Raw genomic sequence first — 25,047 nt, 5'->3', positions numbered from 1 at the left:
TGCGCAGCATGGCGGATGGAGCACGTTTGGGAGTGCGCAGCATGGCGGATGGAGCACGTTTGGGAGTGCGCAGCATGGCGGATGGAGCATGATGGGGGGTGCGCAGCATGGCGGATGGAGCACGTTTGGGAGTGCGCAGCATGGCGGATGGAGCACTTTTGGGAGTGTGCAGCATGGCGGATAGAGCACGATGGGGAGTGCGCAGCATGGCGGATGGAGCACGTTTGGGAGTGCGCAGCATGGGGGATGGAGCACGTTTGGGAGTGTGCAGCATGGCGGATAGAGCACGATGGGGAGTGCGCAGTACGGCGGATGGAGCACGTTTGGGAGTGCGCAGCATGGCGGATGGAGCACGTTTGGGAGTGTGCAGCATGGCGGATAGAGCACGATGGGGAGTGCGCAGCATGGCGGATGGAGCACGTTTGGGAGTGCGCATCATGGGGGATGCAGCACGATGGGGAGTGCGCAGTATGGCGGATGGAGCACGTTTGCTCAGCCTCTCTCCTTCCAGCCTCCCTCAGCATCAGCCTCCCCCTCCCAGCCTTCCCCAAGATCAGCCTCTCTGCTCCCAGCCTCCTCCAGCACGCCGTGCTCCTCTGCCGACACTCACCCACACAACCGATCGCATCCACTCACCCACACAACCGATCGCATGCACTCACACACACAACCGATCGCATGCACTCACACACACAACCGATCGCATCCACTCACACACACAACCGATCGCATCCACTCACACACACAACCGATCGCATCCACTCACACACACAGACACTGACGATATTGCACATACGCGCTGATACTCACAACATCCGGGGATATCACATGCTTCTGGCCATGTGATCCTCCGTCAGGTCCTGGAAGCTCACAGCACAATATCGCCGCCGAGAAGCAAGCGATATCCCAGGATGTTGTGAGTATTTGGATGCGATGTGATGTGTGTGTGTGAGTGAGTGTGATCTGATTTGTGTGTGTGTGTGTGTGTGTGTGTGCTGTTATGTGTGTGTGCTGTTATGTTATGTATGTTCCGCAGCTGCAGGACCTTGATGTGTGGATGCGATGTGATGTGTGTGTGAGGTGTGTATGAGAGTGAGTGTGAGCCGGTGTACACTGGTAACTATGATACACATCGGGTAACTAAGGGACCTTAGTTACCCGATGTGTATAATGGTTACCAGCTTTCACGGCCTCCGTTAAGATCCCAGCATCGCAAGGTTATGTGTGGCGCTGCTGGGATCCTGACGGAGCCGGTGTAGAAGCAAGCGATATCCCAGCATGTTGTGATGTGTGGATGTGATGTGTGGATGTGATGTGTGGATGTGATGTGTGGATGTGATGTGTGGATGTGATGTGTGGATGTGATGTGTGGATGTGATGTGTGGATGTGATGTGTGGATGTGATGTGTGGATGTGATGTGTGGATGTGATGTGTGGATGTGATGTGTGGATGTGATGTGTGGATGTGATGTGTGGATGTGATGTGTGGATGTGATGTGTGGATGTGATGTGTGGATGTGATGTGTGGATGTGATGTGTGGATGTGATGTGTGGATGTGATGTGTGGATGTGATGTGTGGATGTGATGTGTGGATGTGATGTGTGGATGTGATGTGTGGATGTGATGTGTGGATGTGATGTGTGGATGTGATGTGTGGATGTGATGTGTGGATGTGATGTGTGGATGTGATGTGTGGATGTGATGTGTGAGGTGTGTGTGAGAGTGAGTGTGATCTGATGTGTGTGTGTGTGTGTGTACTCACCTGGGAATCGGAGCCCCGTGTCAGTTAGGCCAGAGCGAGCGTGCATTGCGTGAGGGGGGCGGGGCCTGCAGAGAGCCGGGGCGAGAGGCCAATCCGTGTGGGGGGGCGGGGCCATGGCGAGCCCAGCGGCCAATCAGCTTTGTGTCACCGTAAGGACACAATTTCGGAGCATGACAGACAGACAGACAGACAGACAGACAGACAGACAGACAGACAGACAGACAGACAGACAGACAGACAGACAGACAGACAGACAGACAGACAGACAGACAGACAGACAGAATAAGGCAATTATATATATAGATATATATTTTTTTTTTTTCTCTCTCTCTCTCGTCAGTGCCGCTATGTCTCGTCGCTCGCTGCAACATCGCTCAAGGCATGGCGATGTCAGGCAAGGGTTGACATACCTGGCCACGCCTCCTTACTGCTCTGTGTCATCGCAAATGTGTAATTTAAAACACCACCACCTCATTATACCTAGATGTGGTATGGGTAGCACAATGTTAGGCTGGGAACAGAATTTTGTTTAGCCCACAACTTGGGTTCCGCCTGCACTGTTGTCCCTGGTTACCATGGCTATGATGTGGGCGCAAACTTTGGCTGCGAATCTGACAGTGCCGCAGTGCATTATGGGATACGGTTACATCGTCAACTGGCAAATATGTATGTATATTTGTGTATATGGCTGTATGCTGTGTCTATGTGGCATCTGTGTATATGTGTGTGTATATGGCTGTACGGTGTGTGTGTGTATGTATACACACCGTGTGCGGAATTATTAGGCAAGTTGTGTTTTAGAGGATTTTTTTTATTATTGATCAACAACTATGCTCAAAATCAACCCAAAAGGCTCATAAATATCAAAGCTTAATATTTTTTGGAAGTGGGAGTGGTTTTTTTTTAGATTTGGCGATCTTAGGAGGATATCTGTTTGTGCAGGTAACTATTAAGGCCGTTTTACACGCAGCGATGTCGCTGGTGAAAGCACCCGCCCCTGTCGGTTGTGCGTCACGGGCAAATCGCTGCCCATGGCGAACAACATCGCTAGGACCCATCAAACGAAATTACCTGCCTAGCGATGTCGCTATGGCCAGCGAACCGCCTCCTTTCTAAGCAGCCGTCCAATAGAAGCGGAGGTGCGGAGAGCAGCCGAAAGAAAGTGACGCCCACCTCGTTGCTGGAGCACGCAGGTACGGTGTTGATCCTCGTTCCTGGGGTGTCACACGTAGCGTTGTGTGATGCCTTAGGAACGAAGAACAACCTGCAACAGCAACAATATTTTGGATTAGAACGACATATCAACGATTAGGTGAGTATTTTTGATCGTTAGCGGTCGTTCGTACGTTTCTGTGGAGCCCGGCATTACCTCAAGGTCGCCTCAGGGTCTTGAGGGACTCCACGTGATGGGAATCTTCTGGCCGCAGGTAGGTCAGGTTAACTTCTATGGGAATCGTGACGCCACTCTCGGTATTTGCGGTCAGGGGCTGACCGCCACTGCAGTTTAGGGAGCGCCTGGGGCTGATGTTAGATGCAGTCAGATGTTGTAGCCTCCCGAGAGTGAGGCTGGCCCCAGGGCTCAGTGTTAGTGTGTAGTACCACAGGTCGCAGAAGAACTCACACACAGGCAGCAATGTCTTTCAGGGTTTTTAACAGAGAGTAGTAGAGAATGGGTTTCACAGCCGCGCCAAAAGACTACTGGATTCTTCTCAGATTAATGTTTCTTTTATTTCATAACAGGTCAAGTCTACGCGTTTCAGGAGAACACAGCTCCCTTCTTCAGGACAAACCAGCAAAGAATCATCAAATCACTTTCAGGGTTTTTACTCACTTTCAGATGGTAGCTGTGAGTCAACCCGGGCGATGCTATGATAAACCAGGTGGAACCAGGTATCCCTTCGGCTGATGTAGGGGTGACTGCTGACTCGCCTTCCTAGCCCTTCTTGTTTTGAGGGGACCCCGACTTGGAGTCCTTCAGGATCACCCAGGGAAGTCGCAACTGCCGTTCTCCCCTTTCTGATCCGTTTGCTGACAGCGTGGACCAAGGATAAGATGGCTCCAGGCTCGATCCTCTTTATGGGCCCCCTCGTTGCTGTTGATGCTGCGGGTTCTGTGTAGGTTGGTGAGGCACATACAGTACCCTCACCAGCAGGTTCAGCAGGCCAAGTAAATGGGTTCCTGCTCTGGGGACCTGTTTCCCGTGCGGGCTTGGTTTACCGGCAGTCCCCTTATTCAGCCACCGCTTGTTACTGCCCTAGGTGGTTTTCAGGTGGCACCGCTGAGTAGCCTCTCTCCCCCGCTAGCAGCCACTACAGGTGCAGGGTCTGACAGGGTCCGGCTCCTCCGCTCTACCCTGCAGACGCGGCTCCTCCACTCCTTCTTCTCCTTTGGCTGCCACTGCACATCTCCCTGTCTCCAGTCCCACTACCCACCACTAGCTGGGATGCGAGGGTCACGCCCCCTCCCTGGGTCTGCCCAGGAGTCCCCTCTAAGCTGTGGGTGTGTTCCTGGTTACTTCGTGTCTGTGCATCCACACCATAGTCAGCCTTTGGGTTACCTGTGTTGTACTCACTCAGCCTGAGTGCAGTACTCAGTGGTGCCTGACCAGGTCAGGGGCGCCACATTTCACACGCAACGACATCGCTAACGAGGCCGGATGTGTGTCACGAATTCCGTGACCCCAACGACCTCTCGTTAGCGATGACATTGCGTGTAAAGCCCCCTTTACTGTGCAGAATTATTAGGCAACTTAATAACAACCAAATATTTTTCCATCTCACTTATTTTCACCATGTAAACCAATATAACTGCACAAAATTTAGAAATAAACATTTCTGACATGCAAAAGCAAAACGCAAAAAAATTAGTGACCAATATAGCCACCTTTCTTTAAGATGACACTCAACAGTCTACCATTCATAGATTCTGTCAGTTGCTTGATCTGTTTACGGTCAACATTGTGTGCAGCAGCCACTACAGCCTCACTGTAGATCTCACATTTTATGAGGGACCACAGGTTCTCTATGGGGTTCAGATCAGGTGAACAAGGGGGCCGTGTCATTAATTTTTTTTCATGTTTTAGACCTTTACTGGCCAGCCACGCTGTGGAGTAGTTGGATGCATGCGATGGAGCATTGTCGTGTATGAAAATCATGTTTTTCTTGAACGATACCGACTTCTTCCTGTACCACTGCTTGAAAAAGTTGTCTTCCAGAAACTGGCAGTAGGTCTGGGAGTTAAGCTTCACTCCATCCTCAACCCGAAAAGGTCCCACAGGTTCATCTTTGATGATACCAGCCCATACCAGTACCCCACCTCCACCTTGCTGGTGTCTGAGTCGGAGTGGAGCTCTATGCCCTTTACTGATCCAGCCTCTGGCCCATCCATCTGGCCCATTAAGAGTCACTCTCATTTCATCAGTGGAGTTGAGCGCGGTTCGTGGTTCTCCAGTTCGCGGTTCGAGTGATTTTGGGGGGTGTTCTAGATCGAACTAGAACTCGAGCTTTTTGCTAAAAGTTCGGCAGCTCGAGTTACGTTTGAGAACGGTTCTATCAGCAAAAAGCCTAGCTAATTACTAGCTGGCTTTTCGCTGTAATAGTGTAAGTCACTCTGTGACTCACACTATTATGAAATTTCAGCGTATAGTGTGCGGGGACTGCGCGTTCAGATCACTGCTGCTGGGATAATGGCGATCGCCATTTTTTTTTCTTTTCTTCCTTCCCTAAGCGCGCGTGTAGTGGGGCGGGTCAGCATGTCAGCCAATCCCAGACACACACACACACACACACACACACACACACACACACACACACACACACACACACACATACACACACATACACATACACATACACATACACACACACACACACACACACACACACACACACACACGGCTAAGTGGACTTTTTGCCAGACAAGCAAGGGCATGTGTCATAGGATGTCCATGTCACATGTCCCTGCATTATAAATACGGGCATCTGCCCGTCAGGACGCCATTATCTGCCTTCTGCGTCTGGGTGACAGTCACCGCAGATGCAGCGCCTGTTGCCGATCCTGCTGTATACGCTCTACACACAGCGCTATACAGAATAGGGATAGAAGTTTCTTTCAGCCCTTTTAAGTGCTAATTACAGCAGGCTCAGAGCCATAGGTGACAGTCAGGTCCGTGGAAACAGTTTTTAACAGCTACAGATAACAGCGTCTGTGTAGCTGAGCTCAGGGACTTCCTTGCTGCATTTCACCATTAGGAGGGATAGAAAGTGAGGCTTCCTTTCCTCTACACTGACCCACAACTTTGCCACTGTACCCTCCTGCCCTTTTTAGCAAAGCCATTTTAATTGCAGAGCACTGCCAGTTAGTGCCATCCAAAGAGTGGCTGCTGTCCTCCATTATTGTGGCACTTGTGCCAAGCAAGTCCCACCACCTCTGCATTCTCCCCTCCTGCACATTTTTGCAAAGCCATTTTAATTGAAAAGAGTGCTGCCAGTTAGTGGCATCCCAAAAGTGGCTGTTGGACTTCATTAGTGTCCCACTGGTGCCAAGCTATTTCCAGCACCTCTGCATTGCACCCTCAAACTCATTTTTACAAAGCTACTAGAATAGCAAACTGTGCTGCCAGTTTAAGGGCCATAGTTGCATTGTCGGGGATAGTTATTGTTGTTTATTCTGCTGTCAATAAAGCTAGACCACCTCTGCAATCTACACCACCTCTCAATTTTTACTACCACATTTTAAGTGCACAATCTTGTCACAATCAAAATGAGTGGCAAAATGACAGATGCTGGAAAGGGGAACAGGCGTGTTAGAAAAGGAAAAAAAAGTTTGTGTCCGTGGGGAAGGTGGCAAAGCTCCATTAACATCTGCTGAAGATAGGCCATCTACCAGCAAAAGTAAGATGTCTACTACTTTCCGTGGACAATCAGATGTGCTCCCTTTTTTACGGACACTAAGAACTGGAACAAAGGTAGATGATGCCCAAAAAAAGAAAATGCTTGAATGGATCTCAAATGGTCCAACAAGTGCCCTCTCCTCCACCTCAACTACCGCATCCAAAAAACACCAGTCCTCTGAGTTGTCATCCCAATCACACTTGCTTTCTCCCAGCTCTCAAGTCTCCATCCGCCCTGCACAGTATGGTGGAACAGAGATGGCTGAGTCTGCAGAGCTGTTCAGTCACACTATAGCCTGGGAATCAGAGGTCTGCTCCCAAGCTACAGTGAGTACAGACCAGGAAATGGTCTGCAGTGATGCCCAGAACCTTTGTGACTCAGATTCAGGCCCTGATGACCAAGTTTCTGAGCATAATGTAGACCCTTATTCACAAACTGTAACACCTGTTGTTATAGACAATGAGGAACATACTGATAACGATGAGACGCAGATAGCAGATTGGGATGACAACTTAAATATTCAGTTAGGGCAGGAAGAGGCTCGGTCTGAGGGTGAGGGGAGTGCAAACACAACAATTGACGAGGAAGTTCTAGATCCCACCTACTGTCAACCCACAGTCAGGCACTCGAGGAGGTCAACAGAGGCGGTGGAGGAGGATGCAACTGACGACGAAGTTACCTTGCACCTTCCTGGACAGAGGAGTACTGGTAGCATGTCTACAACTGCATCCTCAGCCACCACTCTGCCTCTGAGCACTAGTCGGGGTGGCTCTGCAGGTCGCATGCCCTATAAGCCTTGCCTAGCCTGGTCCTTTTTTGACCTTGCAAAGGATCGCCCAAATCATGTGATCTGTAAAATTTGTCGGGAATCTGTTAGTAGAGGTCAAAACCTCAGCAGTTTGACAACTTCTTCCATGAATCATCACATGAATAAATATCATATGTCCCAGTGGGAAGCTCACCGTGCTGCAATGCGGCCTAGCAGAGCGGACCATCCACCGCCTGCCCCTTCCAGTGCATCCGCGCGCTCTTCATCTTCTAGGACTGTGGGGACAGCTGTCACACCTGGTTTTGCACGCACAACTTCCACCACTGTAACCGCAACAGGCAGTTTGCTTGGTAGGTCGTCAGTTGGTTTGGAAGAGGAAACAAGTGCGTGTGTACAGCTCTCTCAGACATCGATAGCACCAACGTTGGATGAAGGCAACATCATGTCTACGCCTGCACTTTCCTCACAAATCTGCATTTTTCCAGGGACACCCTACTCACCACCGTCTACACACAGCAGCCAGATCTCTGTCCCTCAGATGGGGACAAATAAAAGGCCATTTCCTGCGACCCATGACAAAGCTAACAGGTTGACTTTATCCCTCTGTAAGCTCTTGGCTACTGAAATGCTGCCTTTCCGCCTGGTGGACACACAGGATTTTAGAGACCTTATGTCTGTCGCTGTGCCCCAGTACCAGATGCCCATTCGCCACTACTTCTCTAAGAAAGGTGTGCCTGCGCTACACCAGCATATCGCACACAACATCACCGCTTCCTTGAGAAACTCTGTGTGTGAACGGGTGCATTTCACCACCGATACTTGGACCAGTAAGCATGGACAGGAACGTTACATGTCGCTGACGGGGCACTGGTTAACTATGGTGATAGATGGTGAAGGGTCTGCTGCACAAGTCTTGCCGTCCCCACGACTTGTTTGTCAATCCTCTGTCTGTCCAAGTTCCTCCACTGCTTCTGCCTCCTCCACCTCGTCTGGGTCCTCCACCTCTGCCCCAAGCCTGCCTGGTCAGGCCACCAGCGTTGTAACTGCGCAGAAGGAATCACGCACCCCTCATTACTATGCTGGCGGCAGAGCGCAACGGCATAAGGCTGTCTTTATCTTGAAATGTCTTGGAAATAAGAGTCACACAGCGGCTGAGTTGTGGGCAGCTCTGGAGACTGAGTTTTGTAAATGGTTGTCTCCACTCAACCTGCAGCCAGGTTAGGCCGTGTGCGACAATGCTGCAAACCTGGGTGCGGCCCTTCGCCTGGGCAAGGTGACACACGTGCCTTGTATGGCTCACGTGTTGAACCTTGTTGTCCAGCAATTTTTAACACACTATCCCGGCTTAGATGGCCTTCTGAACAGGGCACGAAAACTGTCTGCTCACTTCCGCCGTTCAACCGCTGCAGCTGAGCGACTTGCATCGCTCCAGAAGTCTTTCGGCCTGCCGGTTCATCGCCTGAAATGCGAAGAAAGAACGGTTAGCACCTCTATGCCACAAACACAGCGTGGACTTGGTCCGCATGGCTGCGCAAGACACATGAGCGCCTTCTTGCTGCACTACCTCCAACATGACCCTCGTATTGTCAAAATTAGAAGTGATGATGAGTACTGGATTGCCACACTATTAGATCCCCGGTACAAGTCCAAATTTTGTGACATAATTCCAGCCATAGAAAGGGACGCACGTATGCAGGAGTATCAGCAAAAGCTGTTACTCGATCTTAACTCTGCTTTTCCACCAAACACCCGTGGTGCACGGAGTGAATCTCCCAGTTGTAACTCGACAAACATGGGACGGTCTCATCATCAACAGTCTACCCGTACCAGCAGCACTGTATCTGGTGCTGGTAACAGCAATTTTATTGAATCTTTTCATAATTTATTTTTAGACCATCCTTTGCAAGGCCACCAGAGACAACAAGTCTGACACATAGTCAACGGCTGGAGAGGATGATACAGGAGTATCTCCAAATGAACATCGATGCCATGACTTTGCAAATGGAGCGTTGCTCATTTTGGGCTTCAAATCTTGAAAAATGGCCAGAGCTCTCCACTTACGCCTTGGAGATCTTGTCGTGTCCAGCTGCCAGCGTTGTCTCTGAACGTGTCTTCAGTGCTGCTGGGTGTGTGCTGACAGATAAGCGCACGCGTCTGTCCAGTGACAATGTGGACAGACTGACGTTCATCAAAATGAACAAGTCATGGATCCGGAATTTACTACTCCTGTGTCATCCTGGGGAGAGTAAAGGCTTGTGTATTTTGAATGTGCTTGATGCAAATCTACCTGTGAAGTGTACAACTGGGGCACAACTGCTGCCACTGAAGGGGTGTCTGTGTGGCCCAATTTTTTTAAAAAAGGGAGACTCCGCTTGGAGTAACCCTTGCTGTGTTTTTAAAAAGGAGCCAAGATGAACAAGTCATGGTTCAGCAAAGACTTTGCTACCTACCCCGGTGTCATCCTGGGGACGGTTAATTATGGCGTATTTTTGAATGTGCTTGATGCAAATCTACCTGTGAAGTGTACAACTGGGGCACAAGTGCTGCCACTGAATGGGTGGGTGTCTGTGTGGCCCAATTTTTGGAAAAAAGGGAGACTCCGCTTGGAGTCCCCTTGCGGTGTTTTGCATGATTTTAGAAGCACATGCCATGCCTATATCTGTGTCTCGTTCTCCTTTTCCTCGTCAAGCTGTTTTGTTTTCGCATGAGAATTTGTTCTTGTCACTTTCCCATGTGTTTGTGTTGTGAGTTGTCACCTTTTGGACACCTTTTGAGGGTGTTTTCTAGGTGTTTTTATGTGTTTGTGATTGCCTCCCATTGTTTCCTATGGGTTCGAGTGGTTCGCCGAACTGAACTCGAACGAGACCTCCGTTCGGTGAACCGAACTCGAGCCGAACCGCGACCGGTTCGCTCATCTCTATTCATCAGTCCATAAAACTTTTGAAAAGATATTTCTTGAAGAAAAAACAAAAAGCCAGCACTAAATGTGCACTCCAGCACTAAACATTCCAAACTGTACTTATAAAAATTTGAGATTTTTGGCAAAAAATTGCAATATCTTGAGCTACCCCGCCACGTCACGGCAAATCTCATTTGAGGCAGTCCTACACTAAAATATTTTTATAAAATGTGCCATACGGCCTCACATATGAATAGTAGAACTGCTCTTAGCAGCACTCACCTGGTCTATTTCAATCCCGTACCCATGACTGAGTCATGGCTGTGGGCGGGACAGATATTTCTTGGCCCAGTCTTGACGTTTTATCTTATGTTTCTTGTTCAGAGGTGGTGGTTTTTCAGCCTTCCTTACCTTGGCCATGTCCCTGAGTATGGCACACCTTGTGCTTTTTGATACTCCAGTAACGTTGCAGCTCTGAAATATGGCCAAACTGGTGGCAAATGGCATCTCGGCAGCTTCACGCTTGATTTTCCTCAATTCATGGGCAGTTATTTTGCGCCTTTTATTGCCCAACATGCTTCTTGTGACCCTGTTGGCTATTTGCCATGAAACACTTGATTTTGCAAAAGGAAAGGAAGTTGCCTAATAATTAAGCACACCATATATAGGGTGTTGATGTCATTACACCGCACCCCTCCTCATTACAGAGAGGCACCTCACCTGATTTACTTAATTGGTAGTTGGCTCTCAGCCTATACAGCTTGGAGTAGGACGACATGTATAAAAAGTATCGTGATCAAAATACTCATAATAATTCTGCACAGTGTATATATGTGTGTGTGTATATGGCTGTACGCTATGTGTATGTGTGTGTATATATGGCTGTACACCGTGTGTAGGTGGCGTCTGTGTAGGTGGTGGATGTGCGCTGTGTGTAGTTGGCGTTAGTGTGTGTGTGTGTGTGTGTGTGTGTATATATGGCTGTACGCAGTGTGTAGATGGCGTCTGTGTGTATTCTCTCTGTCTTCGCCCCCCCCCCCCCCCCCGGGAAAACACGTGTCTTTATTTACCTCTCTCCAGCGATGTCTTCGGCTCCGCTGTCACCCACTCCTAACCGTCGCTCTTTATACTCAATGAATATTCAGTCCGCTGTGGAGCTTGGAGCGGCGCTGGGGACTTGATTGCCGGAGACCGTATTGCTGGGGACAGGTGTGTGTGTTCAGTGTATACATGCATGTGCGCTATGTGTATGTATGTATGTGCTTGGTGTATCCTGCCTGGAAGCTGCAGCAACGTGTATGTCAGTGCGCAACTAAAAGCCGCTTTACACGCTATGACATTGCTCAAGCAATCTCGTTGGGATCATGGAATTTGTGACGCACATCCGGCCGCTTTAGCGATGTCGTTGCGTGTGACACTTATGAGCGATTTTGAATCGTCGCAAAAACGTTCAAAATCGCTAATCGGTGACATGCCCCCCCCTATTCCCAATTATCATTGCTGCTGCGTGTACGATGTAGTTTGTCGTTCCTGCGGCAGCACACATCGCTATGTGTGACACCGCAGGAACGAGGAACCTCACCTTACCTGCGGCCGCCGGCAATGAGGAAGGAAGTAGGTGGGCGGGATGTTACGTCCCGCTCATCTCCGCCCCTCCGCTTCTATTGGGCGCCCGCTTAGTGACATCGCTGTGACTCTGAACGAACCACCCCCTTAGAAAGGAGGTGGTTCGCCGGTCACAGCGACGTCGCTAGGCAGGTAAGTAGTGTGACGAGTCTGAGCGATGTTGTGTGCCACGGGCAGCGATTTGCCCGTGTCGCACAACCGGTTGGGGTGGGTACGCACGCTAGAGATATCGGTAACGATATCTCAGCGTGTAAAGCAGCCTTTACAGTGCTGCAGTGCATGCCGGAATAGGTAGACAGAAAAACTGGTGATTATGTATGTAGATATGTATTACATGTATTTTCCATCTCCTTGCTCCTTTTTTGATATTTAATAAAAACATATTCTTTCCATACATTGATACCTGTGCTTTTTTCCAATCAATTCTGATTTGGAGATGTGATGTTGTGTGGGCAAATATAAAGCCTTGTTTGTTTTTCTGTTTGCATGCTTAGTGTAGTTGTTGCCCTGAACCAATGCAATGAGGTCCATTGATGCCTTTAATTTGTTTATAATGTATGGAGGAGCGATCTGAGGAATATCTGTATGGAGGAGCGAGCTGAGGAAGAGCTGTATGGAGGAGCGATCTGAGGAAGAGCTGTATGGAGGAGCGATCTGAGGAAGATCTGTATGGAGGAGCGATCGGAGGAAGAGCTTGTATGGAGGAGCGATCTGAGGAATATCTGTATGGAGGAGCGATCTGAGGAAGATCTGTATGGAGGAGCGATCTGAGGAAGATCTGTATGGCGGAGCGATCTGAGGAAGATCTGTATGGAGGAGCGATCTGAGGAAGATCTTGTATGGAGGAGCGATCTGAGGAAGAGCTTGTATGGAGGAGCGATCTGAGGAAGAGCTGTATGGAGGAGCGATCTGAGGAAGATCTGTATGGAGGAGCGATCTGAGGAAGATCTGTATGGAGGAGCGATCTGAGGAAGATCTGTATGGAGGAGCGATCTGAGGAATATCTGTATGGAGGAGCGATCTGAGGAAGATCTGTATGGCGGAGCGATCTGAAGAAGATCTGTATGGCGGAGCGATCTGAAGAAGATCTGTATGGCGGAGCGATCTGAAGATCTGTATGGCGGAGCGATCTGAAGAAGATCTGTATGGCGGAGCGATCTGAAGAAGATCTGTATGGCGGAGCGATCTGAAGAAGATCTGTATGGCGGAGCGATCTGAAGAAGATCTGTATGGCGGAGCGATCTGACGAAGATCTGTATGGCGGAGCGATCTGACGAAGATCTGTATGGCGGAGCGATCTGAAGAAGATCTGTATGGCGGAGCGATCTGAAGAAGATCTGTATGGCAGAGCGATCTGAAGATCTGTATGGCGGAGCGATCTGAAGAAGATCTGTATGGTGGAGCGATCTGAAGAAGATCTGTATGGCGGAGCGATCTAAAGAAGATCTGTATGGCGGAGCGATCTGAAGAAGATCTGTTTGGCGGAGCGATCTGAAGAAGATCTGTATGGCGGAGCGATCTGAAGAAGATCTGTATGGCGGAGCGATCTGAAGATCTGTATGGCGGAGCGATCTGAAGAAGATCTGTATGGCGGAGCGATCTAAAGAAGATCTGTATGGCGGAGCGATCTGAAGAAGATCTGTTTGGCGGAGCGATCTGAAGAAGATCTGTATGGCGGAGCGATCTGAAGAAGATCTGTATGGCGGAGCGATTTGAAGATCTGTATGGCGGAGCCGGCCAAAATCCCTGCTGCTGTGTGTGCAAACCTGGTCAAGAGCTACAGGGACCGTCCGACCACTGTGACTGCAAACAAATGTTTCTATCAAATATTAAATTATGTTTTTTCTATTGTACCAAATACTTATTTCATGCAATAAAATGCAAATTAAAGGTAATTTGTCAGCAGGTTTTTGGTCCCCCATCTGAGGCCAGCATAATGTAGGGACAGAGACCCTCCTTCTAAGATGTCAGAGTATGATACCAACCACAATTTGTCCATAGATATATGGTGTAATAGTGGCTTCACCATTTTAAAGCTCAACCTAAAATGAAGCCAGAAGCTTCGAGTAATCAGTAAAATAAACTTTTGTTAAGCGGCTTTATGGGTAAAACACATCCAACAGAGAAAACCGGTTGAGCGGCCGCTAGACCACTAAGTACCAACATATAGAGAAATGGCACTGGAAATCGGTGATTGAAATGGCCGCTAGACTGTAAAAGTATACAAGACAAAAAATATGACAGAACTGGGTCTCTTCTGTAAAGAAAAGTATTGCAAAATCCAACTAAGCCCACACTACATTATATTAATCAAAGTATCTCCTCTGGTGACGTCTTCATCCGTGCTTGTCATCCCCAACATGGGTTTCACCTGTGCTTCATCAGGAGATGTATTTGGGATAAGGAAAGGAAGGACCAATATTCTGCCCTTATTTTATCCTTATTTTATGCTTCACTATGAATTTCTCTTGTTGTTTCTTTTTCTTTTTGTTCAGGTTACAGCATTCAATAGAAGAGAATTTTCCTGATTCCCCAATGAAGGTTGAATAAGAACAGAGACAAGATGTCGGAGAAGATATTAAATCTCACGTTGGAGATCATCTTCCATCTTACTGGAGAGGTGAGAGGCTCTGATGTCATCACATTACATCATTATCTATGGGAATAACAGAGGATATGACCGGGGAGGTGAGAGGTTCTGATGTCATCACATTACATCATTATCTATGGGAATAACAGAGGATATGACCGGGGAGGTGAGAGGCTCTGATGTCATCACATTACATCATTATCTATGGGAATAACAGAGGATATGACCGGGGAGGTGAGAGGTTCTGATGTCATCACATTACATCATTATCTATGGGAATAACAGAGGATATGACCGGGGAGGTGAGAGGTTCTGATGTCATCACATTACATCATTATCTATGGGAATAACAGAGGATATGACCAGGGAGGTGAGAGGTTCTGATGTCACCACATTACATCATTATCTATGGGAATAACAGAGGATATGACCGGGGGGTGATGGACTCTGGAAATGTCTGTAGTGATATTATTAATGTCTCCACACTCAGGATTACACAGTAGTGAAGACCTCTAGTGATCTCTGTCAGGCCCCTGTGTGTGAAGGACGGGGAGGAACCCTGAGCCCAATCCTGGGGCCTCCACCTCACCCCCGGATACATGAGGACATCAATGACCAGAAGATCCTAGAACTCACCAACAAGATGCTGGAGCTGCTGACTGGAGAGGTGACACTGCTGGGAATGCTGGGACATTATACAGGACGGCACTGGAGGATTCTGGGTGATGACGGTATCATTGTGTTGTCAGGTTCCTATAAGGTGTCAGGACGTCACCGTCTATTTCTCCATGGAGGAGTGGAAGTATCTAGAAGGACACAAGGAGCGGTACAAGGAGGTGATGATGGAGGAGCCCCAGCCCCGCACATCACCAGGTAATAGACAGGACTGAATACACCCGGCCTATAATTATCTGTATGTAATAATGATGTCCGTCCTGTGTGTGTCTCCTGCAGGTCTCTCCAGTACGAGGACGACCCCAGAGAGATGTCCCGCTCCTCCTCCTCCTCCACAGGATCCTCAGGTAGATGGAGGTCTCCCCTATGAGGTGTAGACGGCTGTGACCTCCTTGTGTTCAGTCTTGTTTTCTCCTCCAGTATTAGATGTTTTATACTTGTGTAATGAGAGCGGTGGAGACGGCAGGATCACAGCTGACCACAGACCTCACATGTCCGGATCTTATCTCCATTATTCCCGGGGACTTTAACAATATTTTTTGTTTTTCAGCTTTTGGATCCGTATAAAGATCTGCACATTATTATTGTTCCAGAGAGAAATGTGAGGGTCGATCAGCGGAGTAACGAGGAGATCCCTACAGATCACCGCCCCGGTGAGGCTCTTAGATCTATATTCACTTTTTCAGCAGAATATTGATTGGTAATAATGTGATACTGTTATATGTGAGGGTGTGGATATATAATATAATATTTTCACAGCTGTGATGTGTGCCTGCTGGGCACGAGCAGAATCGTTATCTGCTCTTGCCGTTTAACCCCTTAACCCCTTCAGCCCCCAGCCTGTTTTCACCTTAAAGACCAGGCTAATTTTTTGCAATTTTGACCAGTGTCACTTTGACAGGTTATAACTCTGGAACGCTTCAACGGATCCTGGCGATTCTGACATTGTTTTTTCGTGACATATTGTACTTCATGTCAGTGGTAAATTTAGGATGATATGTTTTGCATTTATTTGTGAAAATTTCGCAATTTTCAAAATTTGAAATTTTATGCTCATAAATCTGAGAGTTCTGTCACACAACATAGTTACTAAATAACATTTCCCACATGTCTGCTTTACACCAGCACAATTTTCGAAACAATTTTTTTTTACGTTAAGAAGTTAGAAGGGTTCAAAGTTCATCAGCAAGTTTTAATTTTTCCAACAAAATTTACAAAAAAAAAATATTTAGGCACCACATCACTTTTGGAGTGATTTGAGAAATCTAGGGGGACAGAAAATAACCAAAAGTGACCCCATTTTAAAATCTACACCCCTCATTCTGCTCAAAACCACATTCAATTAGTTCATTAACCCTTTAGGAGCTTCACAGCAACCAAAGCAGTGTAGAAGGAAAAAATGAAAAATTCCCTTTTTTTACACAAAAATGTTACTTTAGCCATAAAATTTAGCATTTTCACAAGGGTATCAGGAAAAAATGCATCATAAGTTATTGTACAATTTCCCCTGAGTACACCGATATCTCATATGTGGTGGAAATAAGTTGTTTGGGAGCACGGGAAGGCTCGGAAGGGAAGGAGCATCATTTGATTTTTTTTAAAGCAAAATTGTCTGGAATCATTAGCGGATGCGATGTTGCATTTGGAGACTCCCTTAGGTGTCTAAACAATGGAGCTCCCCCCACAAGTAACCCCATTTTGGAAACTAGACCCCTCATGGAATTTATCTAGATGTTTAGTGAGCACTTTGAACCCCTGGAGGCTTCACAAAAGTTTATAATGTTCAGCCATGAAATTATTTATTTTTTTTTTTATACCTCGAAATTGTTATTTCAAGCAGGTAGCTTTTTTCCCCAAGGGTATCAAGAAAAATTGCACCATAAAACGTGTGGTGCAATTTCTCCTGAGGACACAGATACCTCATATGTGGTAGAAAGTATTTGTTTTGGCGCACGGCGAGGCTCAGAAGAGAAGGCGCGCCGTTTCACAGCAAAATTGGTTAGAATTATTAGCGGACGCCTGTCTTGCTAAATTCTACAAAAAAAAAAGGGGCTGAAAGCACGTACTTACTTAGCGCTCACTGATATCCTAATCAGGCACGAATACTAAGATTCTTTATAGCAAGATACTATTTATTTTAATACCACATGAATAGTCAATGGTACATAGGCATTAGAACTACTCTTTCAGTCATAGAATCTTATACAATAACAGAAATATGCATCAACATTACCATTTGTTGTAGCAATCCTTCTCATCGGAGGGACTCGATTTAATGAGAAGGAAAAACAATGCGGCCTTTTGCATCACCGAAGCGGTACGTACACTTCAGCTTTCTGGAAGGTTTTCCCTAACATTAAGCGAGTCCGGTGTATTTTTATAGGAAAACTTTGTAGGTTGTGTTTTCTGAATGGTTAATTGGTCACCAGCATGTAACAGCTGAGTCATGTTCATGTAACTTGACCACAAACTGCTGTGGGCACCAGCAGCTTCCTGCACATTTACTGTACATTCTGCCAGTTGACCACAGTTTTCCTGGAGATATTGCAATGAGCTGTAAATTTTATATGCCAGCTTCCTTGCACCTGTTTTCAACTAACCACAAGTTTCCTGACTGTGGAACTGTATACATTACTTCCTCATTATCGTGGTTTTGCTTAAGATCTGTTTGACACGTATTCTTTGTCATGGTAAAATTGGTTATCCAGAGGACATCTCTCTTTGATACTGAATTATTGATGGATCAAAAAATATCTGGGATCACTATATCTTTTATGATCCCTATCTAAATCACACTCATTCTTCAGTCATATCACATTGGTATCACAACGCCATGTTGTGTTTGGAGACCCCCCCCCCCCCGAGGTGTCTAAACAATGCAGCTCCCCCACATGTGACCCCATTTTGAAAACTAGACCCCTTCCATACAAAAAAAATATTAGTTTGGCGAAATAAAAAATACGGGTGTCAGTAAAAAAAAAATAATTGCCTGCAACTGACACTAAGGCAACTGCTACACGTGAGAGCGATGCACAAATCTCACATCGCATCGTCCAGCACAGCCGCACACTCCTGTCTGGAAGAGAGCGACTGTGCCGGATGATGCGTTATGAGACCCCATATGCATTTCTCTCACGTGTGACACTGGGCTGACCCTTACAATATTCTGTAAATACTGTAGTTGACGATTACTACAGTATAATTTTATTGGCCCTAAACTAAGTTTATTTGTATTTCTTTCTTAGTTTACAGAAAAAAAAAATCTGGACGCATGCACGGATGTGCTGCAAAAAGGGGGGGGGGACGACAAGGTGGGATGGAAAAAAGATGGGAGAGGGCACGGCGGAGGATGGGAGCGCGTGGCGGAGGATGGAAGAGGGAGGGTGAGAGGGGCTGGAGGGGGCAGTAGATAGAGGGGGGGCGGCATCGGATCGGCGGCAGTGGCTGATGCGGAAGAGCGGTGGCGGATCGGCGGGAGAGGGGTGGCGGATCGGCGGCAGTGGCAGCGGATCGGGGGCAGGGGCGGCAGATTGGGGGATCAGGCGCAGAGGCTTAACAGGGATGGCTCTTCTCAGCTTCCATGGACGGAGTGAAGCTGAGGGGAGCGGTCACCAGCCAGCAGATCCACGGTGATTGGAGAGATCGGTCACAAGGCCGTTCTCTCCAATCAGAGCTGGGGGCGGGTGAAGCAGCGATCACCCAGCTCCAGCCAATGATCAGTGCTATAGCTGCACTGATCACGGCTGGATTCCAATTTTTCAGCCATTTTCAATGGCTGAAACATTACAGTGGCTGTGATTGGCTGAGCGGCGTTCGTCAGCCAATCGCAGCCTCCGTAGGTCCGGGGAGGAGGCACCACCCCTCCTGAGGTCAGGCAGAGGTCCCCCTCCTTCCCGAATCTGCGGTTTGTGTGAACTGATCGCACTCACTGGGGCTCCGGGACCGCGACTTCGCCATGACGTACTGGGTACGTCATGGGTCGTTAAGTACCATGTCACCATGACATACCCAGTACGTCATGAGTTGTTAAGGGGTTAACAAGACAGAGAACAAAAGAAGAAAACATAACAGTATCACAGTGACGGTTTCTACCATAGGCGCCAGCAAAGGAGCATTCAACATTAGGGCAATGTCAAAGGAGAGGAGTGCCACATCTCCCAGATCTTATTACATTTTCTCAGGGCAACCCCTATTTTGATATACAGTTCGTTCATAGGGGAGCATTGCATTTACTAGTTTCACTCATGCATGCACCGCCGGGGAAAACTGCCCATTCATCGCAAGGCAGGGAGTTTCCTGGCCATATAGAGTGACTCCCGGAGAAAGATTTTGAGGTGATGAGACCAAGTTCTCTCGTCTAAGACTCCAAACAGGCAGAGTAATGGATCAAGAGGTATAGGGAAGGAGGCCAAGGAGGAGAGGAACGATACCACCTCACACCAAAAGACAGCAGTTACCGGGCAGCCTCAGATCATTTTGATGAAATCTCCGTCCTCCCCATAACACCGTGAACACTCTGACATCTCTCAGCGTAGCATCTTAAGCAATCTCAGTGGGGTAAGGTATGCCTGGTTTATTATATAGATTTGGATCGTTTTGTTTAATTGACTGGTAGACCTTAGTAGGCGATTCCAAGACTTCCTCAATGTCATCCTCATGCATACGAGTAGCCCACACTTCTCCTTGACTGCCAAAGGTTGGGACTCGTTCCCCAAGGACAGTAGATATGTATATAAAGAGGAGATCAACCCTTTCGGGCCTTGAGACTGAAGTATCCCTATCAAAGGAAAGGAGGATATGAGAATGGTGCCAGGAGTCCCTCTCATGTGGTGCTAGATGGCTGTTGTCAACTGCAAGTGCCAAAAAAAAATGACATCTAGCAACATTAAACTTGGATTAGATCTGGTCAAAGGACAACAATATATTTTGCTCATAGATCTGACCGAGAGAGAAAACACCATGCGGACTACAGAATGTGGAAGACGGGTTATCCGATAGTGTGGGGAAATACACATTTTGCCAGAGGGGCATTTCAGCTAGATCATCAGAGAAATGCAGGACCTTCTTCGCCTGCCTCCACACCTGCCATGCCAGTCTATGAAGGGGCAGCAACTTCCGCGATCCCTAAATACATCATTAACGACTACAAGATGGAGTTTCTCTCCAATCCAACGATCCTTGATACCCATCAGAGTTTTCCAAACCTACAGAAGCCCATGTGGGAAGGCGTCTTCAACCATATGAAATTAATAGCAGGTGACTCTGGTCACTGATCACGGGCAGATCTGATGATAGGGCAGACAAATAATTTGGGGTCAGGTACCAAAAGAGCATGGCGTGGATTTGGAGAGTAAACCGAGGCATAGCCAAACAGTCCAGGGTCAAAATACCAGGAGATCACGTCAGATATACGGAGCAAACAGAGGAATAGTCAGGCAACATTCCGGGGGCAGATAACAATGATCAGAACAGACAGAAGACAAACACAGCACTGTAACAGAATGAATGACTGGCGGAGTTCTGGAAGACACTGCACAGCTAAGTAGCTGGGCAATCACTGGGAAGATGGATCATCTGAACAACCCAGAACCAGAATGGATGACTGTGGTGTCATTCACTCACTGACAGCTCAGCACACCCAGATAACTGTTACAACTGAATCCAAGCAATCTCACACGGATAGACAAACCAAGGAAGATGTAAAACCAGAAATCCACAGGTACAAAACAGGTGGACAACGGAGGTTGATACCCTAAGATCACGCAATGGCATCCCCTCATCAACGGCTGATCCTGAGTGTCCTTAACTGTACCTTAAGCTATAAACCAAGTGTAACATGAAAACAACACTAAACATAAATGAAGTGCACACAGGCAGAGGGTTGTACACAGGGCTAGGAACTTGCAAACAAACTCGTGCGCTGCGGGGATTCGCCAGTTTCTGAGCTAGGAACGGTGTTCATGTGACCGCAATTGTGCAATATGCATGTTCCGGGCCAAAATCCAACTAGTGGCACGGCCTCACTCAATGAGCGTGTATGGAGTGGATTGCATCAACTAGTAGGGATGGCCGCCTAGTGGTCACTGCTTTGCTCAATATTCTTGTATTGAGTGATGCCACGCCTACTACTCTGATTCTTGCCGGGAACATGCATATCGTACAATTGTGTCATGGGTTCCCGGCTCAGCAACTGGCGAATCTTTGCAGTGTGCGTGCTGGAAGGATGCATACATCTGCAATCACAAAGAGTGACTGACGACTTATCATTTTAGACCAGACAACCCCTTTAACCGACGAGCTGTGACTCCAGACAATCCTCCATCCAGAAATAACCAGCACTAAGGCATGTGAGTAGTGAGTATAAATGGCGTCTCCCAAAATGTGATAGGGCAAACCAAACAAGAAATTGAACCCTCCTGAATAGAAGTGAAACCAGAAGGCAAAACATAAGATATAAAGACAACATCCTTAATCAGTTGTACCAACACAAAACCGGCTGTGTCTAACAGAGGGAAAGCAACCAACAACCAGAGAGCACCGGTTCAAACCCCGAAGAGAATCCATGATAATACTTTAGTAGGCATAAAATCCTCATTGCCTCCCAGACACACTATGTGGAGGAATCATGACAGCACCCCCCTCTTCTAGGCGTCATAATCATGCTTTACAATGTCCAGCGTCATCTGTATCTCTATAAAAAGCCACGCGTAACTTTCGGCATTGATCGTGTCCGATGCCGGGTGCAGGCTCATTGCGCATGGTCATAAGTCACTGCACTTCCGGTCATGCACACTACACATCTCTGAAGTCGGGACGTATACACCTGGCTTCAGAGTAAAAAAATCTGTTTGTGTGCCACTATATGCTGAGACTGTTAGGCAAGAATTCTAGATATGCACACAGAACTGCTCGTTCTGGGTGCCAGTATGCCGTTCTCACTCTCTTCCAAACTGGGCTAGAATAATGAAGCACTGGTGGCTACATTTTTGCAAGGATTGTCCTGTAGGATTAAGGACAATGTGCCTTCTTCTCTGGACGACCTAGTTTTGCTGGCTATCCGCATCGACGTCAGGTTTCAAGAATGATCCAGAGAGGAAAACCAAGAGAAGAGATTGTTGTGCCTGGTTTCTTCATTCCAGAAACCCATCATGCCGCGACCCGCAATCTCTGTGACTCCTCCCGAGCCCATGGAAGTGGATCAAGAGCTTCCAGCAGAGCTCTGCCGAGAGATCCGTCGCACTGGTGAGGGGTTTGCTTCTACTGAGAATCTACTCAACTGATTCGCTTCTGTCCAAGAAAAACTGGAAACTGCCAAGCTGAGGGTCCGTAGGAGATGCTACCCTAGGTGAGAACAAATTCTCTCCATCACTATATATATCAGTGTCCGAAATTAGTGGCAAAACCCAATTCACAGAATTGTCCTTACTGGACTCTTGTTCCACTGGGAACTTTGTAGAGCAGGCCATTGTGGATCAGTATCAGATTTAGGTCCATCAGCTTCAAGCTCCCTTTGTAGTGTCATCCGTGGATGGAAAGCCCTTGTCCGAGGCTATCCATTTCATCACCGAGCAAGTTGACCTTCAGGTGGGAATGCTGCACATGGAGAGAGTCGCTTTCTACTTGCTACCAAGAATGTCGCATTTACTGTTATTGGGTCTGCCGTGGCTTCGGAGGCATGAAACAATTTTACCATGGAGATCTGGAGATGTGCTCAGGTGGGGGTCACTCCTGTCTCGAAGAATATCTCTTTTCAGTTCAACCTGTTAGGCCTTCAAATGTTATGAGTCTGCCATCCGCCTACTGGTCCTACACGGATTTCTTCGACAAGGAGGCTGAGACTGTGCCACCACATAAGGCAATCACGCAGCCTATCTACCTCCTTAGTGGTTCCACTTCTCTCCACGGCCGTATCTACCCTGTGTCTCAGGCGGAGACCCAAGTCATGTCTGAATACATCAAGGAAATCCTGGCAAGAGGATTCATCCAAAAGTCCTTCTCACCAGCCAGAACCGGATTCTTCTTTGTCAAGAAAAAGGATGGTTCCCTTCAGCCATGTATTGATTATAGAGATCTTAACAAAATCACTGTCAAGAATAAATACTGGAATTGTTTCTCGGTGATTCCAGTATCTTCTCCAAGCTCGACCTCTGTGGTGCGTACAACCTCGCCCAGATATGGTTGGGTGACGAATGGAAGATTGCTTTTAATGCCCATAACGGTCACTATGTGTTTCGGGTAATGCTATTCGGGCTCAGCAATGCTCCGGCACTCTTCCAGGAATTCGTAAACTATATATTTCAGGATCTGCTTTACTCAACTCATGCGTGGTGGTGTACTTGGACAACATCCTGGTTGTCTCTCCTGATCTCTCTACACACAGGAACTACAAAGACTAAGTGAGAATCATCTATACGCCAAATTCGAGAAGTGCCTCTTTCAACGGTTTTGCCTGCCTTTGCTTGGTTACATAATCTTGGACACCAGCCTGAAGATTGACCCGGACAAGGCGTTGTCGGTGCTAAAGTGGCCCTGTCCCTATGGAGTGAAGATGATTTAGCTGTTCCTTGGTTTTGCCAATTATTGCCCTCAGTTCATCATCTTCCCGGATTCTGCGCATCACTTCCCTGACAAGCAAAGGGGCGAATCCTGTGGACTCCAGAAGCGGACCGCGCGTTTATCGCCCTCAAGCTGGCCTTCTTTTTGGTCCGGCACTGCATAGACTAGACATTAATGGGCAGTTCCTCCTGGAAGTGGATGCTTCATCCTCCAGAGTCGGGGGAGTTCTCACACAGAAGTCTGCTGTTGATGGTGAGACATTAACCTGCGGTTTCTTTTCCAGGGTCTTCTTTGCTTCGGATCACTGTTAGTGATAAAGATGGCTTTGGAGGAGTGGTGATACCTTCTGGGGGGGGGGGGTGCATCCAGTCATCATCTACACCAACCACAAGAACCTGGCCTACCTACAGTATGCTCAGAGGCTGAGTCCGTGTTAAACCCACTGGTTTCTGTTCTTTGCTTGTTTTGACTTTGTTCTTCAATTCCGTCCAGCCAAGACGAACATCTAGGCAGATGTAATGTACTTTCCAGGTCCTTTCTGTCAGACGATCAAGAGGAAGATCCTCAACATATTGACCCCTCTAAGATGTTCCCGGTGGCTCAAGTAATCATGTCTTGAGTCCCACTCGGAAATACATTTGTTGCTGAGGCAGATGGGTGTATGTTGCAATGGGGTCTTTCCTCTAAGCTGGCCGGTCACGCCAAACAAAAGAAGACAACTCTGCTGATCTTGCATTACTGGTGGCCAACGCTGCCTAAAGATATTGTGGAATTTGTCTTGGCCTGTCCCTCGTCTTCTCTTAACAAAACCCAAAAACCTCTCGTGAGTACTCCACTAACTCTCCGTTCCATTCCCTGTGGCGATTACCCCCAGCAATTCTGCAGCCGATGCTCCTGTCAAGACTTTCAATGCTCCAGGGAGGACTTGGTCTCTGGCCAGATTTCAATCATCCATCCGAATGACGAGGCATGCACATAAGAGACGCCTAGACCCCACCTTTGGTCCAGCCCGGAGACCAGTTATGGCTCCCTTCCAGATATGTCCACATCAAGTTGCTGTCCTACAAGTTAGGTCTCTGCATTATCGGTTCCTTCGAGGTGCTCCAGCTGATCAATAATGTGTTTTACAAGCTAACGCTTCTGGCCTCCTTGCATATTCTCTACTCGTTCCATGTGTATCTCCTCAAACCTGTCCTGAGCTGCTACTTCCGGGATCCTGGAAAGGGTTCAAGGTAAAACCCTCCCTCCTCTTAGTGGACTGGAAGGGATTTGGTCCT

At 47.7% G+C, this 25,047-nt stretch overlaps 1 protein-coding gene across 2 annotated transcripts in view; it reads left to right on the top strand.

Annotated features, from left to right (window-relative positions):
* LOC142257123 (uncharacterized) overlaps positions 1–25,047 on the top strand; it is an 89,972-nt gene that overhangs the window by 13,621 nt on the left and 51,304 nt on the right. For both annotated transcript variants that reach the window (XM_075329218.1, XM_075329226.1), the window contains 5 exons: positions 14,445–14,569; positions 15,030–15,206; positions 15,289–15,412; positions 15,494–15,561; positions 15,765–15,867. In XM_075329218.1, the coding sequence (XP_075185333.1) occupies positions 14,513–14,569; positions 15,030–15,206; positions 15,289–15,412; positions 15,494–15,561; positions 15,765–15,867 (529 nt within the window). In that variant the 5' untranslated portion in view covers positions 14,445–14,512. The remainder of the gene's footprint in view (positions 1–14,444; positions 14,570–15,029; positions 15,207–15,288; positions 15,413–15,493; positions 15,562–15,764; positions 15,868–25,047) is intronic.

This window comes from Anomaloglossus baeobatrachus, chromosome 1 (genome assembly GCF_048569485.1).
Source record: "Anomaloglossus baeobatrachus isolate aAnoBae1 chromosome 1, aAnoBae1.hap1, whole genome shotgun sequence".
In the NCBI taxonomy this organism is placed as follows: Eukaryota; Metazoa; Chordata; class Amphibia; order Anura; family Aromobatidae; genus Anomaloglossus; species Anomaloglossus baeobatrachus.
The sequence above is the reverse complement of the archived record's forward strand: the minus strand, read 5'-3'. Positions and strand labels throughout refer to the sequence as shown.